Raw genomic sequence first — 17,075 nt, forward strand, 5'->3', positions numbered from 1 at the left:
ATCAGTTGAAGAAACACATTTCTGTCTTTAGCCAGACTTCTCTCCAGATGACAGAATAGACTGTCTGTGGTAGCTCCCTATAGTTGAGGCCAGAATCCTTTCAACTCTGACGTTCCCTCCGGAGCCGACCCAAACAAATCAGTTTCCTCTTATGCAGGAAGCAGAAATCTAAGAATTTTCTTCTTAGCCTAAAATCTGCCTCCTCTCAGCTCGCTCCAGGCCCACCTCTGAGAGTGGATGGTAATAATGACTTGTTGAATGATCATGAGGAGTTATCTAAATATAACACGTCATCTTATGAGCCTATACTCACCTCATGAGTATATTGGGAGGTGGGAAAACGGAAGTGGGGGACCTGGGTCGCTTTAGGCCTTAGAAAGTTTTCGTTATTTAAAATATTTCTTTCCCAGCTCGGAAGGGGAGCTCCCCCTTCACTTTCTTCTGAGTACGTGCCACCCCAAAACTACAAGTCCCATAAGGCCAGCCGCGGGGAGTCACCATCTTGACACACCTTAGCGCGCATGTCGGCGGTAGAGCGAGCATTTGGGGAGAAGAAGCCCCGCCCCCCTGAAGCCCACTGGTCGAAGGAGCAAGCGGCGGGCTCAGCGGTTGGCCACTGCGCCCGCCCGTCAGTCGCGTCGGTCGGGGTCAGAGTGCGCGGAGGTGAGTCGGTGTGTTGTGGACTCGTGGTGCTGGCTGCCGCTGTTGAGGCGGCCGGGAACGGGCGGTGGGGAGCGGGCGGAGCTGGCCTTGCCTCTGCCTGGCCGGCGCCGCAGTCGGCGCGGGCCGCGCCCGCCGCCGTAAACTGCCCTGAGCGCCTGCTGAGGCCGAGGGAGACGTCGGGGCCTGCACCTGGAGGGAGCCTGCCGCGCTGGCCCCGAGGAGGGGGCGTTGCCATGGCGACAGCCTCTCCCGCCGCTGACGGGGGGCGGGGGCGGCCCTGGGAAGGAGGGCTGGTCTCCTGGCCCCCTGCCCCTCCCCTTACTCTCCCCTGGACTTGGATGGGCCCAAGTTGGGGGCAACACCCTGGGGTGGGTGATGCGGAGAGGCCCCCCCAGATTGGGCCCTCGTTAATGCATGCGGGGTGAGGGTCGCGGCGCGCAGTTTGTGCAGTCTGGGTGCTAGCCCATGTGCTCACCCTGGATGCATGATCTACTGAGTAACGTTCTGGCCGAGAGGGAGCGGGGCAGGGCTTTGCCAGACCGACTGGGTGGGGTGATTAAGGGTACTGACTTTTTACTTGGGATTACTAGGGAAGAGGAAGAGAGGTTTGACCACAGTAGGTACAGAAACTCAGCAAAGAGGTCGTAGATAGAATAACCCCATTCCTCCCTCTCCACGTACACAAGGTTAGCGCTTTATCTCTTTGTAAATCTGTAGCAGTGGTAGCAGTGGTGGTGGAACGAGTGAGTAACGGGCCTAACCTAGCTAGCTTTCTGTTTGCTTTTCCTGCAAGTGTTCCAGCAACAGGTGTTCTCTTAAAACAAAAAAGTATGAACTTGAATTGAGGCTTGACTGCGAATTCTTGCATAGTGTAACTTTTCCTGGTTGACTTGGAAGATGGTGCATGTGGCTCCTTCCTGGGGGTTTGGATTCTGCCCTTAGGACTGGATTTTGCAATGGTTAATGCCCATCATTGTCTCTGCTCTAGGTCTCTGGCCACCTCTATGGGATTAGCTCTTACCAGACATTTTATCAATCTTGGAGCTGAAGGGCAAAAAACCACGAATCCCATTGGCTAAAGACTGTACACTATTTGAACTATAGTAGGTTGTGATTGGCTGAATGATTTTTGATTGTAGAGTTTCTACCAGAAATTGGCTTCATCAAATTCTGCTTTATTCTGACTTTATCATACATGGCATGCCTTGTTTTAGTGGGTTCGTTCCTGGAGCTTAAGTATATTATACCTGAATCCCCTAGCATTTAAAAGCCAATTTATAAACAGGGACTTGGAGTGTGACTCCACTAATGTGTATGTCTGTGATCTTGGTTAGAAACCCACTTGGCTGCCTTTCCTCAGAGAGGTGGGGTGTGGGGGAAGGGAGCTGCCGGGAAGTGATTGATAAGGTTTCCTTTATGGATTCTGTGGTGCTTCACTGGAGCTCAGAGCACTTTGGCAACTTAAGCACTCCAAATTAAAAGCTCATTAACAATTCCTGCCCAAAGATCCTGTAAATAATCGGCTAGCTAGGTCCTAGAGCTTGGCTGAGAGCTCTCCTTCCAACTTGAAATTTCCAAAGTGCCTTTATTCCGTTTCATTTTGAAAAGTGTTTTCTTTGTGGTGGGGTGAGTCTGTAACTGGTCTTTCCCAGGGGATCTGAGTAGCATAAAGTCTTAAATGAGTAGAGTGGCAGACAGGAATAGATTGGTTCCAAACTGAAGTGTTTTCTCTGCACCAGGGGCATTGCTAGCTTACAGGAGCACCTCTGCAACTTCTAGTCTTTTGGAAAATTTGAATTAGGTGATAAATATGATAGGTGTCCATTAATGTTTTGACTTAGGGTTTGGTTACACTTTGACTTTCTTAGGACTTGAGGTAGACCTGGAAGTATACTGTAAGCGTGTAATGGTTTGTTTGGCCATTTTCAATGTGGCCTCTGGGTTTGTGGCAGCCAACCTCTCCCCTAGTCCTGGTCTCAGTTCCTGAGTTCTGAATATCATCAGCCTTACCAGTGTCTCCTCCTTTTATAAAATTTTTTAAGATTTTATTTATTCATTTGACAGAGAGATGGCAAGTAGGCAGAGAGGCAGGCAGAGAGAGAGCGAGCGCGGGAAGCAGGCACCCTGCTGAGCAGAGAGCCTGATGTGGGGCTTGATCCCAAGACCCTGAGATCATGACCTGAGCCGAAGGCAGAGACTTAACCCACTGAGCCACCCAGGCGCCCCACCAGTGTCTACTCCTTGACTAGACTAGGATTCTGGTGTGATCCCGAGAGACACCGTTTCACGGCCATCTTTCTTAGGCCAGGCTCAGCTATTATAAATGTTTAGTGTTTCTAGGAGATAACCTCCTTAGGAAGAAAAGTGTGCTATTAGAGAACATGAAATTCATCGTTCCAAAAATATATAGTGCTAGTAGCTTCTGAAAGCTCTGTTCGGGTCTTGTTCTTCCTCATAGGTAACTGTTACCCCAAAGTAGTTTGAGTTTAGGAGTTTGAGGTTTCGGGTGGTCCTAAAATTGTGTCAGATAGCAGCCGTCCCCTGGGGATTTGATCCTTTATACTGAAATAGACTTGTTGCAGAGATGTGTGTTTATCCACAGCATTGGGGGTTTCCAGCTCTCACAGAACCTTCAGCATCCCCAGCTGGCAGTCTTGGCATCTTCGAAGTAAGGAGAGGTGAGAATCTTGTTGCATGGTCAAGTTTGGCTTGACTTCTTTCTTATGAGTATTTGGGTTTAGAGGGTGAAGGGGTGGTGGTTGGTGCAGATTGTGTTTTTCTGTAGTTTTATCTGATTAGACACCATGTGCTCAAAGACCAGTGAAATGTACCCAATGTCTATAAAGTGGCAAGGATTAGAGGTGGGGTAGCCATACTCTCAAGTTCTGTTAGGATTTCTTTGTGGGCATTGCATGAGCACCCCACAATAGGTTCAGAAATAGTCCTTCATCCTGAGAAATACACAGCTTAAGATAACAGGAAGAACACATTGATTTGGCTTTTGATAATGCATTTGACCAAGGCCTTTGGGATCTTGGTTTGGTTTGGTTTGGGAGTCAGAGTTGGGTGGATGGTGAATCCCAGCCTGTCTCCATTTTGCAAGGATCAGGGCTGGCTGAAAAGGCAGACTCTGACTAATTTCCTGGGTCTCAGAGACTGTTTAGTAACAAAGGGCCAGACACTTTGCTAGGACCAGAATTGTAGTGGTGAACAAGAGAGCTTCTGTCTCTGATACCACAGGGCTTACAAATTCAGGGGAGAGATGGGTAGTAAAGAAGCAGTTCTGATACACTCTGGGAGTGCTATAATAAGGTAAATTTAGGTGCTTTGGGAGTACTCAAAAAGGTCCACAACCCAGACTTGTAGGCTCCTCATCTAGAATTAAATGAGGACATTAGGGACCAAGTGTAAAGGTCAGAGTTTTGTTGAGTTTGAGAAACTGAAGTTCAGTGTGATGAAACAGCATATTCAGTGGACAGGGGTTTAGAGAATATGGTGAGAAACGAAGCAGGAGAAGTAAGTAGAGGCCAAGGCCTTATAGGCTCTTAGGATTAGGTTAGACTAGATCTTTTTCTATAAAGGATCAAACAGTAACTGTTTAGGCTTTGTGGTCTCTGTCAAAACTATTCAACTCCATTCAACTCTGCTCTTACAGCACGAAAGCAGCCATAGTATGAAAATGAATGAGCATGGCTACGATCTAGTAAAACTTTGTAAAAACCAGTGGCTGCTGGATTTGGCCCATGGAACCCTAGTTTGCCAACGCCTGGATTAGACTATCATAAGAGCAGTAAGAAGCCATTAAAAAGCTTTAAGCTGTGGACTGATAATTAGATTTGTGTTTTAGAACCTTAAGAATGAACTGAGGGGACAATACTGGAGGTAGAAACCAGTTAAAGGAGCTGGTGACCATTGCATGGTAGCATTTTATATTTAACCCTTTGAGGCAGTATTTTGACACTTAAAAATTGAACACAACTGAATTTTTGCATAATGTGTATACTGGTTATCTTTATTAATTTCTCGGCTATTGACTAGAACTTAAAGCATGTCTACCAAAGAATTTGTTGGTAATACCAGCTCCTATTTTACAGACTAGAAAAGATGTAGGAAGGGAAAGTAGGTGTGGAATGAATGAAAAGGTTTGGGGACCTCTTTTCTAATAAAAAAAATAGGGAATAAATGGAGAGCTGGTAGGAATGTTCATCTTCAAGCTCCTAGCTTAGTGTCATTGCTTTAAATGTTTTGAACTATACAAACAGAGGAGGACACATTTTCATAAGTTTTCCAAGGAATTGTCCTCATTCTGTTGCATGCCCTACTCAGTCTTAACTTTCCTTGCTTATAGCTACCTGATGACCTTTTTTCTGTTTTGGGTATTGTCTCCTGGTTCAGGTACACTGGTATATGCTAGGCACAGGAGCCAAAGTGTTTGTTGAGTGTCTGATGAATTGTCTTCCTCCTCCTGCAAAGCCTACTTGCCTTGTTGAAGGGAAGTCTATAGGTTTCTGATAACCCACTTTAAGGTGTTTGTGTGACCTTGGGCAAGTGACTTACCTCTCTGACCTTTACTTTCCCATCTGTAAAATGCAGATAATGGGTCTTAAGACGGTCGATTAATGGATTTAATGAGATAATGTATGTAAAGCTCTTAGCACAGTGTTTTAATAACTTTAGTTACTAATATTATTTTACACAATAATTTTTTTTTTAAAAGCAGCCCACAAGTGGGTGAGTTGGCCTTTGCCTTCGTATGTTTTGGGTCCTCACAGTTGTCATGATGGCTGTATGATTGAAACATAACCACTGGGTGAGAGCCAGTAGATAGAAGGGAGTTATAACTAATGGAAAGGGCCACTCTTCATAATGGAAAATTTTCAGCCATCAAGAGTCCAGAAAATCAGAACTTTCTTCAGGGTGGACCTTAGCCCCAGTACCATCAGTGAAGTGAATTGAATGAGCAGCTGCCCAAAAGAAATTCACCAAAGTGTGACCTGTCATTTCTCCCAGTTCGTCAGGGTCATTTATTAGTTTGCCACCCTTGTGGCCCTACATCTTTGTAAAGTGCCTCTTGAATTTTTTTTTTTTTAATTACTTTTCACCATCACTCTGGGAATGAGTTAGGTAGTCAGTATTATTGTCCCTGCTTACCCCTGTGAGGAAACTGAGTCCCACAAAGGTTAAGTATGTTGCTCAAGGACACGCTGTGAGGTACCATCGGAGCCAGTGCAGATTTGCCTCCAGAAGAAATTGTGTTTATTGCTGTGATTTCTCTTCCTTTGAGTGAGAGATGTGTCGTCATTGCAGAACTGCAGACTGATGCATGCTTTGTCCAGATGTGCTAGGAGTGATTTGGGTCCCACTTTATCCACTTGGTCCTGTTGGGTTTTAATTGACGATTGCTTGGACCAGGGAAGCAGATTCCCTTTGGGTCATTGTTTTTAGCCCCTCCTCCTTTGGGGACATTCTTGGGGGAGCCTTGGGTTACAAGAGATTGCTTTGATATGTTCAAAATTGTGCCTTGTGCCCCACAGCTACAGGTAAAATCAAAAGGCGGATAATTTATGGGAGTGTCAGAGCTGGCCGCTGGCACCTCAGGAGGCCATTAGTATGCCTGTTCAGATCCTCTGTGTCCTTGCAATTGATTCCTCTTTGCATGAGCTTGATTTGGGAAGCTGTAGATCTGTGGGTAGTGATTGGATGTGACAGTCCAAACACCGGTCCCTAAATTAATCCTTTTAATAGTATTCTAGCACCAAGGCAATGTGGTGTCTTTCTGTCTTTAACTGGGGAGGACAGAATGGGGTGGGCTAGGAAGAAAGAGGGAAAAAAAGAAGCTTTGCTTGGTGCTTAGGGTCTGCTCTGTTCTAACGTGTTCTGATTCCAGAGCAGTTGACATTGGGACTTCGGGCATAGTCATTCAGCAAACACTGATTCACACTAACTTTGTGCCTGGCCCTGTGCTGGGTGCTGGGAATACAGAACTGATTAAAATGTGGTCCTTGCCCTTAAAGATCTATGGGAATCTCAGTGTTTTTCAGAGTTTTTAAACTCATGCATGTGAAAAATTAATCTGGTGCGTTTCTTTAATGCTACTTGAAATTTTAAAATACATCAAGGGGTTTTTAAAAGAACAAGCCAAAGAAATCATGCTTTTTTTACACATACATGCACACATACCTCTACCTGCTATCTTACAGCTTTCTCACCAAACGCTCTGAAAATTATAGTAGGAGAACTAGATTAAAATTTTAGAATATAGTGAAACAAAAAGTTATGTACAGTATAGTGAGACAAAAAGTTATGACATAGGAATAGAGTGTGCTACACTTAAGTAATTAACTTTCTGATGGAGTATTGGAGAAAGCTACTAAAAGGGAGTTTGGAGTTGCATTTTGAAGAAGGAGCCTGGTGAAAATGGAAGTAACATTCCAGAGCAGGGGGAGTAGCATTTGCCAAGGCACAGATTTGTGAAAGGAAACATCACATTTGGGGAAGCATCATATTGGGGACCTGAGCAAGAGCTAGTCGTCACCCTGGCTCCTGCCAGTTTCTCTGGTCCTCTGGAATTGTGTTTGAGAAGAGGCTTTGAGTTTCTTGTGCTCCATTTGTTTTAGTCCAAGGCAACCCTTCCTTTTTCTGCTTTTTTGTACCCAGGGCTGCAATTTGTTTTTCTTGTTAAAATGTGGTAAATGTATTATGAGAACAGATTTGGGTGATTTGGACAGACCCGATCATTGCTTATGGCTGAGCTATTTTTAGTTAAAGTCACACCTTACCTCAAAGGAAAAACTGAAGTTCATGTGTTTTTAGCCCTTCAGTGGATAGGGGACTCAATCAAATGGGGAATGTGGGCCCTCAAACATGGGAGAGAACAGGGCCCTGAAGAGCTAAAGACCTCTGAGGCTTAGTTTTCTCGTGTGTAAAACGGAAATACTGTTCCCCCATTTTGCTTGAGAGTTAGGGGGATGAAATATTTAGATCACTAATACAGTGCCTGGCTTCTGGCTTGTAATTGTGTTTCCCTCTCCTCTTTCTCATGCATTACTGACAGTAGCTCCCTTCCATTGAGTGCTTAAACTATACAGAGTGCTTTATATATGTTGTGTGGTTGCACTGAACCCCAAAGAGATAGGTATTGTTATTATAGCTGTTATTATTAAAAATATGTGGTAGAGGGGCTGGCTCAGTCGGTAGAGCATGCAACTCTTGATCTTGGGGTCATGAGTTCAAGTCCCACGTTGGTGTGGAACCTACTTTAAAAAAAAAAAAAAAAGAATATGTGGCAGAGTCAGGATTTGAACCTAGATTTGTCTGATTCCAGTGTTTAAACATCTGGGCTGTGTGACTCCTTGTTTCTATACCAGTTCCATCTTGGAAGCAGGGGAATGGCAGGTTCTTGGTACCTCTCCTCTGGGGTCAGGTGCTGTCTACAAGTGTGAGAGGTGCTTAAAGGGATAAGAGTACCATACTCTGCCCTTTGGTCATTTCTGTCCTACTTATGGTGTGTTAGAAACAAACCTTTGTCCTGTCTCACGTGCAATGGACATCACAGCTGACTTGTAGGACACTGCAAAGAGATGTCTCCCAGCTTTGGCCCCTCGAAGGAGTTTGCCCAACTATTGGTGTAGCGATTAGTTAGCAAACAGCAGGCAAATCACAATCATTTCTTTTTAGGTGCTGCCTTGAGCTGCTGAGACGGCTAATTGAAAAGGAGAGTAGGCCTCCTGTGGCCTGTGATGTTGCCATCGGAATATGGTGTTCCCGAAGGTCTTTAGTGACTGTAGCTCTCCTGGTAATTTAGGGTTAGCAGCTGCTTCCGATGCAGAGAATGTTCTCCCTCGCTCCACCTTGGAACAGAAGCAGCTGTAGCTACTGGCCAAGGGAGTGACAGGTTATAGAGAGCAGGAGAGTGTTTTGCTGAGGTGACGACAGCTTTAGAGTTCCTGCTTCCATTCTACTTTGGGGCCATCAGGAAGCTGTGTAGAGAGGTTCCAGGGCATGTCAAGCTTTGTTCTGCCTCAGCCTCTAGCTTTCAGCAGAGGAGCTCCTGAACCCTCAGGCCCCCAGCCTCCATGGTGAGACTGCAGAGAAGCTTGGGAGGTGAGCGGTGAGGCCTGCTCCTTGTGTTGGGGCAGTGGTCTGAGACCCTGGTGTGGGAGTCAGGAGCGCTGAGTTCTGTTGTTACTTGCGATGTGAGTCTTGGGCAGTCCTTTACTCTTCCTGGGTTTCCTTTTCCCTGGCTGGCAGTACAGTGTCTCCCCTTAGGTTTTCTTTCACCTTTAACAGTCTGTGATTTTCACAGAAAGTGCTCTGGCAGCAAGGATGCATTCATTAGCTGGAAGATGATGACATTTGAAGGCCTGCGGTTTATTTAGATTTTTCCCAGGCCATTTTTAGCTGCCTAATACAGAGCCCGTGACTGAGTGGTTCCAGACATGTATTACTGTGCTCTCTGCTGATGCCTCCGTGCCTCAGGTACCTGAGCTCTTGTGATACTGTCAGTCAGATTGGGTCAGGGACTTGCCCTGGACTGGGACCTTGGGAAGCTGTAGCTCTCTCAAGTGCTTCTAGTTGGCTGGACTCAGAGCCTGCCTCTAGTGCCTTAGAGTTTCTCTGGCGTTTGCTTCTGCCTCCCAGTCTAGTTTTTAATGGAATGGATTGAATCCAGGGATGGTACCAACCTAAACCCTCCCCAGGGATTCCAAGTACAGTTGACCCTTGAACACCATGGGTTTGAACTGCGCAGATCCAACTTACTTGTCGATTTTTTTCAATAAATACAGTACAGTACTGTCAGTGTACTTTCTCAAGATTTTCTTGACATTTTCTTTTCTCTACCTTTATTGTAAGAATTCAGTGTATAATACATACGTAAGGTATGTATTAATTGACTCTATGTTATTGGTAAGGCTTCAGTCAACAGTACTATAAGTAGTTGTTTCTGGAGAGTCAAAAGTTATTGGCGGATTCCTCTCTGTATGGGGGAGTCAGTGGCCCTAACCTCTGTGTTGTTCAAGGGTCAACTGTATGGGCCGTTGGGGAGATGGGGTGGGTGTGGATCCCATATTTCATGATGGCCCTCTCTTCTTTCCTATCCCCCATGTTCCCGTGGTCTGTGTATGTGGATGTTCAAGGATGGCCCCCTCCCTTTGCTCTCTCTTCCTCCCTCAGTAATGGAAGGCTGTAAAATGTCTATTTACCCAAGACACCAGAATGACTCCTCTGTGGTTCCACTAATCTGGTGATTTGGTGCTTCTCTGGTCTCTCAGGTAAATACAGATTGAGGCTTTTTATAAAGGCATATTATTTCCCTCATTAAATGTGTGTTTTGGCACATGCGTTATTTACCTGACCGACAGTAATGGCTGCAGAGGAGCCATTGGTGTCTGTTGTGTAAATACTGTGCACAGAGACCGTCCTCCAGGGGCTGTGGCGCAGGCCTGTTTCTCCAAATCGGACTGGCCCCGTGGCAGTCCCTATTTACCACTCCCCTGTCGCAGTTGGGGGCTGGTCCTTTCATTTTGAGGAGGGAATCATTTATTTTCCTCCTTGCCACGGGCTACTTACTACCTTTAATGCTAGGAGAAGAAAAAGGGTGTCTGAGAATAAAGGTGTGTAAGTCTTGGTCTCTGATGAAAGATAGCATGCAGAAATACATAGAATCATAAACTGTTCCTTTTGAATTCTGCCCCTTGACTAGATCCTTGAAGTCCCAGTTGATGATACAAGTTACAGGCTTAGAGTCTACAAGCTTGGGACGAAAGTACACAGCAGCAGTAGGAAAGGGGCATCTCCAAGAGGCCAGAGGGTGCAAGGCAGGGAGGGAGTGCAGGGCTATTTCCTGAGAATGGTGGCAGGAATGCCCAGTGAGGAGGCATTGAGTGGGGGCTCTTAGCATTGAGACTTGATGCTTTAAGGACTGGCTTTGGCTCTTAAGGTAGACTGTAGGCCACACAGCCTACCTTTCATGGGCAGTATGGAGAGATTGAGCCCTCATATACCATCTCTTCTCTCGCTCTCTTTCCTCCCCCCACCCCTTTTTAAAACTGCATTGCAGCATATAGATTTAAAAAAAAATTTAAAGATTTTATTTATTTGAGAGAGAGAGAGAGCATGAGAGGGGGAAGGGCAGGAAAAGCAGACCCCCTGCTGAGCAGGGACGTGGGGCTTGATCCCAGAACTCCAGGATCATGACCTGAGCTGAAGGCAGTAGCTCAACCAACTGAGCCACCCAGGCACCCCTAAAAAAATAATTTTTAGACAGTTTGGAATAGGCCAAATTTACATGCAGGTTGGAATTAAGAGTACAGAGAATTTTTTGTGGAACAATTTGAGAGCTAATGTTAACTTAATGTCCCATCACCCTGAATACTTTGAGTGTATTTCTTACATGCAATGACATTTTCTTACCTAACCATTATACAACCAGTAAAACCAGGAAATTAATATTGCTACCTTACCTCCTTCTAATTCTGAAGTTCCATTCAAGTTTGCCAGTTGTCCCAGTGATGTTTTTTGTAGCAAAATGATCTAGTTCAGAATGTGCATTGCATTTAGTTATCGAGCCCCTTTAATCTCCTTTAGATTTTGCTCAGTAAGTTTTTTGACATTCATGACCTTGATACTTCTGAAGATTATAGGTTTGTTATTATGTAGACTGTCCCTCAATTAGGGTTTGTTGGATATTTTCTCATGATTAGAGTTAGATTATGCATCTTTAACAGAAATACCACAGAACTGATGCTTTCTTCTCATGGCCTTCTATCATGTGGTGCATGATTTTGATTTTTCCCATTGTGTTCATTTTGATCACTTGATTAAGGTGATGTCTGCCAGGCTTCTCCATTGTATACTTCCTGTTACAGTTAGTAAGCATTCTGTGGGGAGATAGTTTGAAATACGTGAATATCCCTCACCAGACTTTTATTTATTAATTAGTTAGTTAATTTGTGTATTTTAGATTCATGGTTTCCTTTTTTATTCAATGCAGTGTAATCTGTTAATATCATTATTTACTGCCAGTGGGAGCCCCTTCAAACTGGCTTCTGCATCCTTTTGATTAATAATTCCCGTCATTCTTTTAGCATTTCCTTGCTTTCTGGCCCCAAAACAAGATGTTCTAGACTCATCTTGTACTTTCCCTGCCATAGTTGCAGAATCAGCCATTTCTCCGAAGAGTTCTGGTTCTTCCACTGAAGAATATTATTTAGAAGGCAACGGGTGCTAGGTGTGCTTAGTGCTGCTGGAGTGTTGCTCTGCTCCCTGACCCTTCAATAGAGCTAGAAAACAGATGTGTGTGTGGGTGTGGGTGTGTCCATACTCACAGTTATGTCTAGCTTATTTATTTATTTATTTTTAAAAAGATTTTAGTTATTTATTTGACAAAGAGAGACACAGTGAGAGAGGGAACATAAGCAGGGAGAGTAGGAGAGGGAGAAGCAGGCTTCTTGCTGAGCAGGGAGCCCGATGTGGGGCTTGATCTCAGGACCCTGGGATCATGACCTGAGCCGAAGGCAGATGCTTAATGACTGAGCCACCAAGGTGCCCATGTCTAGCTTATTTTTATATATTATATATCAGAAACCATGAGTTCACACTGTTTCCTCCAATTTCAGTTTCACTCCATGTATTTTTTTTTCTTCATTCCATAGTTTAATTCCATCCTGTAACAGTGAGAAACCTGGTTCTCATTACCCTTAATATATGCCCTTTGATCAATCCCTCTGTATGTAGCCAATCTCCCATTTGTTACCATTGCTCCTTCCCCATCTTGAATGCCTCTTTTACCTTGCCTGTGACTCCCTGCATCAGGCTTGCTCTCCTCTTCCCCATAGCCTCCACACCCCACATGGGCTCTGACTTGCTGCGTCACACCTTCTTGCCTCTATACAGATGCCTTACTTTGCATGGGCTCTGATACCCTCTACCCCCATGGACTCGTCTGCTCCCACCATTTCAACTTGTAGATACTATGTTCCTCTGCCACAACTAATGACTCTAAAGCCATAAGAATAAATTTTTTCAGGAAAGGAAGAGGAAGAGCTGCCCTCTGTTTCTTGACTTGAGTTGAACTTGGTTTTTAGAAGTAGAGGAAGTGTGGAATCCAGTGATTACTGACATGTGGAAGATTGGTCTCCTACTATTGTCTATTCTCAAGATTTCCTGTAAGAGAATTTTTTTGATGTGGGTGAAATCAGTTGAGAAAGCAAGGCCTGCAGGCAAGAGTACTCCTAGTCATCAATGTGTCATTCATGAAAAGGGATAGCACACATATAGTATGCCGTATGGGAGGCCTGGAGCATTCTGGGCATGCAGGAGATTTGGCTGTTATTCTCTGAGATTGCTTTATGCATTAATTGGATATATAGGCTCCAAGTTAGGGGGGGTACAGGCTTGGCCAGGCAGAGGTAGTATAGAATAGTAGTAATAGTAATAATAGTAAGCTATATTGAGCCCCTATGTGCCCAACACTGCTCTTAATGTTTACATGTGTCCTCTCATTTCATTCTCACTTACGGAATAAGAACTGTTGTTGTCATTTTACAGGTGAAGGATGGAAGAACAGAGCTTGGCCAAAGGTGCCATGGCAAATGAGTGGCTCAGCCAGGATGCAAACCTGGAAGGCCTCCTTAATCATGATGCTTAATTGCCGGTAGCGTTTGACAGATGGGGTCTGGTTGACTACATATACTATATACACTCGCTGTGAATATTGACAAATATTAGGACTCTCAATAGTCCTTATCCATACAGCCTGACTTCAAGGAGTTAGAGGAGCATTCTAAGGCCCTGCGGGACTTTGGGTCCAAACTGTAATGCATAATCTGAACAGAGTGGGTCTCCCATCTCAGCAAGGCTTCCAGTACTGTTCAAGGCCGGGAGACGTGTGTGTGTGTGTGGGGTGGGGTGATGTGAAGTCATTTTGGATTCTGGGTTTCAGAGGGATGTTGGCCCCTTTGCCTTTTCAAGGGATTCCATAGTGAAATCCAAGCCAGCCTTTGTCTACTCTAAGCTGAAAAGTTGGGGCTGCGTTTTTGGCAATGCTGTAAAGCCATGGTGAAAGCAAACACTGTGCTCTGTAGGATCCATGAAGAACTTCAAATATTCTTCAGTCTTAGAATCCCCATGGAATCTCACTATGGGGATGGGGAAATCGAGGACCCACATGTGTCCTAGTAAATATGCAGACAAGTTATTGTAGGTCATTCAGTGAGTCAGGGAAGAGCCAGAAGGAAAAGTGATGCTTGGCATTGTATACGTCCATTCAGGCAGTGGTCACCTCATTGCCTCTGAGTGTGTCCTGGACTTCACAGGCTGCTACCCCCCTCAGCCCTGCAGGAAGGAGCCAGTGCCCATCTGTAGCCTTTCAGAGGCAAGCTTTTGGCTCTATTAGAATGGGGCTTCGGAAGGCATAAACTATGGCCATTTCTGCATTGAGCAGTGAGATTCCTCTTTTGACTTTGAGGATTAAAGTTGAGGGAATTTGAATATTGGGTGTAAGATGGGTTAAAAAAAAAAATTCTTCTTTGTTCCTTTTTTTTTTTAAAAAGGAAGCCTGAGTTATTTGTGAGTAAAACTTAGGCTTTGGTTTTTAAATTTTCTTAACCCTCTAAAGAGCAGACATTCTGCAAATTTAAAGGAAAAACTTGAAAAGTGATTTGGATTTTTTTTTTTTTTTTTTTTTTTTGCACATGTTCACTCAGAAAACTTTACTAGACCTTTTTTTCTTTTTCTTTTCTTTTTTTTTTTTTTTCTTTAAGCAATGCTCCCATTACTGCCACATCTGGGTTTTCTCTTTTACTTCCCTATTTTAAAAAAATCCCACAGTCATTCAGGTCTCTAGTAGAGAGTGAGTCTAAAGGCAGCAAACGGGAAGGGAAGGCCTGAGGCTGTTGCCAGCTGTGCTCTCCAGGCGTCATTCATTCCCCAGGGTGCCACTTACTGGTATGGGGGCTGGGGAATCACCAGCACATCAGGAGCAAGCTCCCTGGCTGGGCTGTGTTCCATTTTACCTTGGGAGACCAGAGGGAGGGAATGTGGAGGTGTGCCATATGGACTGGAAACCCAGGGGCAAATGGCTTGTCATGAGTTGAGGAGAGAATATTTGGCATTTTCCACTGTTTGAGGCTCCTTAGCTCCCAGGACGGATTGTGTGGCTTGGTCACCTCATGTGACTTTGGGAACCTTAGCTTTACATTAACTGTTGCCACCTGAGAAATGACCACAAAATTTTTCTCTCTCTCTTTTGAACTTTAGAGCTCCATTTAAAGATGAAGGCCAGCGTGGCAGATTGTTCTGAGGATGGTCTTGGAGACTCAGAGCTGTCATAATGCTGCGGGGGCCAGTATTAGGGTCTTGAACTGCAGTAACGAATACTGTTGATTTCGAAAAGGGGTCCAGAAACACTGGGGAGTGGTTCATGTTGTGGGACTATTCCTGAAGACCAGATGGAACAGGGCCACCGTGGGAGGGGAGTAACCCAGGCTCTTTGTTCTTTTTTTGTTTTTTTCTTTTCTTTTTCTTTTTCTTTTTTTTTTTTTTTTAAATTTTCCTCCCCTAAGTTTTAGATGCTTCTGGATGTTCAATGCTAGCACCTTTACAGACTGGAGCAGCTCGATTTTCTTCATATTTACTTTCAAGAGCAAGAAAAGTGCTGGGCTCCCACTTATTTTCTCCCTGTGGTGTCCCGGAGTTCTGTTCCATATCCACCAGAAAACTGGCGGCCCACGGCTTTGGCGCATCCATGGCGGCAATGGTGCCCTTCCCTCCCCAGAGGTATCACTACTTTTTAGTGCTGGACTTTGAGGCCACGTGCGACAAGCCACAGATTCATCCTCAGGTAACTGTTGCATCATTGCTTCAGAAAGGGTGGGGGGGCGGGCAAGGAGGGAGGGAGGTTAGTCTTGCTTTCTGGGTTCCAGAGGAACTTTCTCATGTCTTCCTGGCTTCTAGCTACTCATTCGGAATTCCTGCCTAGGAAGCCGGGCTTGGTTCAGGCATGCTTTAGGGTAAGGTTGGCCTGACAAGTCTCTGGAGAGAATTGGGCATATTGTTTCTCGGCCTTTGGAAATCGAAATATTTCCTAATGTCCCATCCTTCCTCTCTCCTTTCCCTTCCCTCCTTCCTTCTCCTGCTATTGCTGCACGTTATTTTGTGGAAGTCAGCCCCAAAGATGGCACCCAGTGACCCTTGCCTCCTGAGATTCCTAACCCTTGGTAGTTTTTCTCCCACACTGAATTGGGTTAGCCTTGTATAACCAGTAGAATAGAGAGGAAAAGCCATAGTGGGATTTCTGAGGCTGAGTCATAAAAAGCGCTGCGGTTTGCCTTGCTCTTTTGGATCACTTGCGGCCATGCATCAAGGGCTCTCAAACGGCCTGGGGAGAGGCATGCATCTATAGGAACTGAGTTTCTTAGCTAAAAACCAGTACCATTCATGTTTCTTGGTGCTGTCTCAGAAGTGAATCTGCCAGCGCCAGTGACATCTGACTTCACCTCAGTAGAAACCCTGAGCCAGGCTGGTCCGCTGAGCACTCTTCCTGGCTGGCAAAAACTGTGAGTTAAGAAGTGATTATTGGTGTTTTAAGCCACTAAGTTTGAGGATGATGTGTTTTGCAGCATTCAAGAACATGAAAAAGTACAACTGTTGGTTTGTTGGAAAGGAAAATTTCTTTGCTTGCTTTTTTTCCTGTCATCAACTGAGTTCAGAGACCTTTTACCTTTTAAGGTAGTTCTACTAGGAGGTTTGGATTAGCAGCACAGAGGCACCTGTGCTTAGAGATATTGGCATGCTTGGTGTCTCTTTGGGGGGAACGATTGGGGGCTGATGTGGCAGTTCATTGTGCTGTGGGGGCCTTTAGAATGCCCAGCTCTAGGACTGTTACTCTTCCCTGTGGGCCTGGGTTATTAGGAGTGTAATTTTGGGATGTGTAGACATGTTAGTCTGGAGCAGCATTCAGTGGTAGGGGAGGGGGGAAAGGGGAAGGATGGTAGCATCAGGCACTTGGGAGACGGGAGGAGTGGGGTCCATTCAAAGATGAACTGGGTTCATTTCTCATGGTTGTTTTTTTTCCCATGAAGAGGTTCTCTCTTTAGAATAGTAGATTATTTTCCATAAAGCAGATGCCACCACCCTTTTACCTTCCTCCTTCTCTCTCTTTTTTCCTGTTCTCCGTTCAAGTAGTGGTCTATCTTTGGGAGTATTGGAATTAGGCCTATGGAGGTTTGGGAAGACAGGAGCAAGATGAGGAGAAGGTTCTGAGGGGAGGAATTTTGCATAAAAGGAATATAGCTTGGGTGCTGCCTGAGCCACACTTATTTTCTCAGCCTCTTGCTCCTGCCCATTCTCTAGAGTCTTCTCTGCCTCCCCAAACTATTAGAGATTCTTTGCTGGCTGTTTCTGGGTGGTGG

The 17,075-nt window shown here is 45.0% G+C and overlaps 1 protein-coding gene across 7 annotated transcripts in view; it reads left to right on the forward strand.

The window, feature by feature from the left end:
• Positions 1–571: 571 nt before the first annotated feature.
• ERI3 (ERI1 exoribonuclease family member 3) overlaps positions 572–17,075 on the forward strand; it is a 125,310-nt gene continuing 108,806 nt past the window's right edge. For 2 of the 7 annotated variants that reach the window (XM_032303766.1, XM_032303767.1), the window contains exons 1-3: positions 670–1,031; positions 3,266–3,341; positions 15,228–15,505. In XM_032303766.1, the coding sequence (XP_032159657.1) occupies positions 897–1,031; positions 3,266–3,341; positions 15,228–15,505 (489 nt within the window). In that variant the 5' untranslated portion in view covers positions 670–896. The other 5 variants (XM_032303763.1, XM_032303762.1, XM_032303761.1 and 2 more) reach the window with 5 other exon arrangements.

The sequence above is a fragment of the Mustela erminea genome, chromosome 10, assembly GCF_009829155.1.
Source record: "Mustela erminea isolate mMusErm1 chromosome 10, mMusErm1.Pri, whole genome shotgun sequence".
Taxonomy (NCBI): domain Eukaryota; kingdom Metazoa; phylum Chordata; class Mammalia; order Carnivora; family Mustelidae; genus Mustela; species Mustela erminea.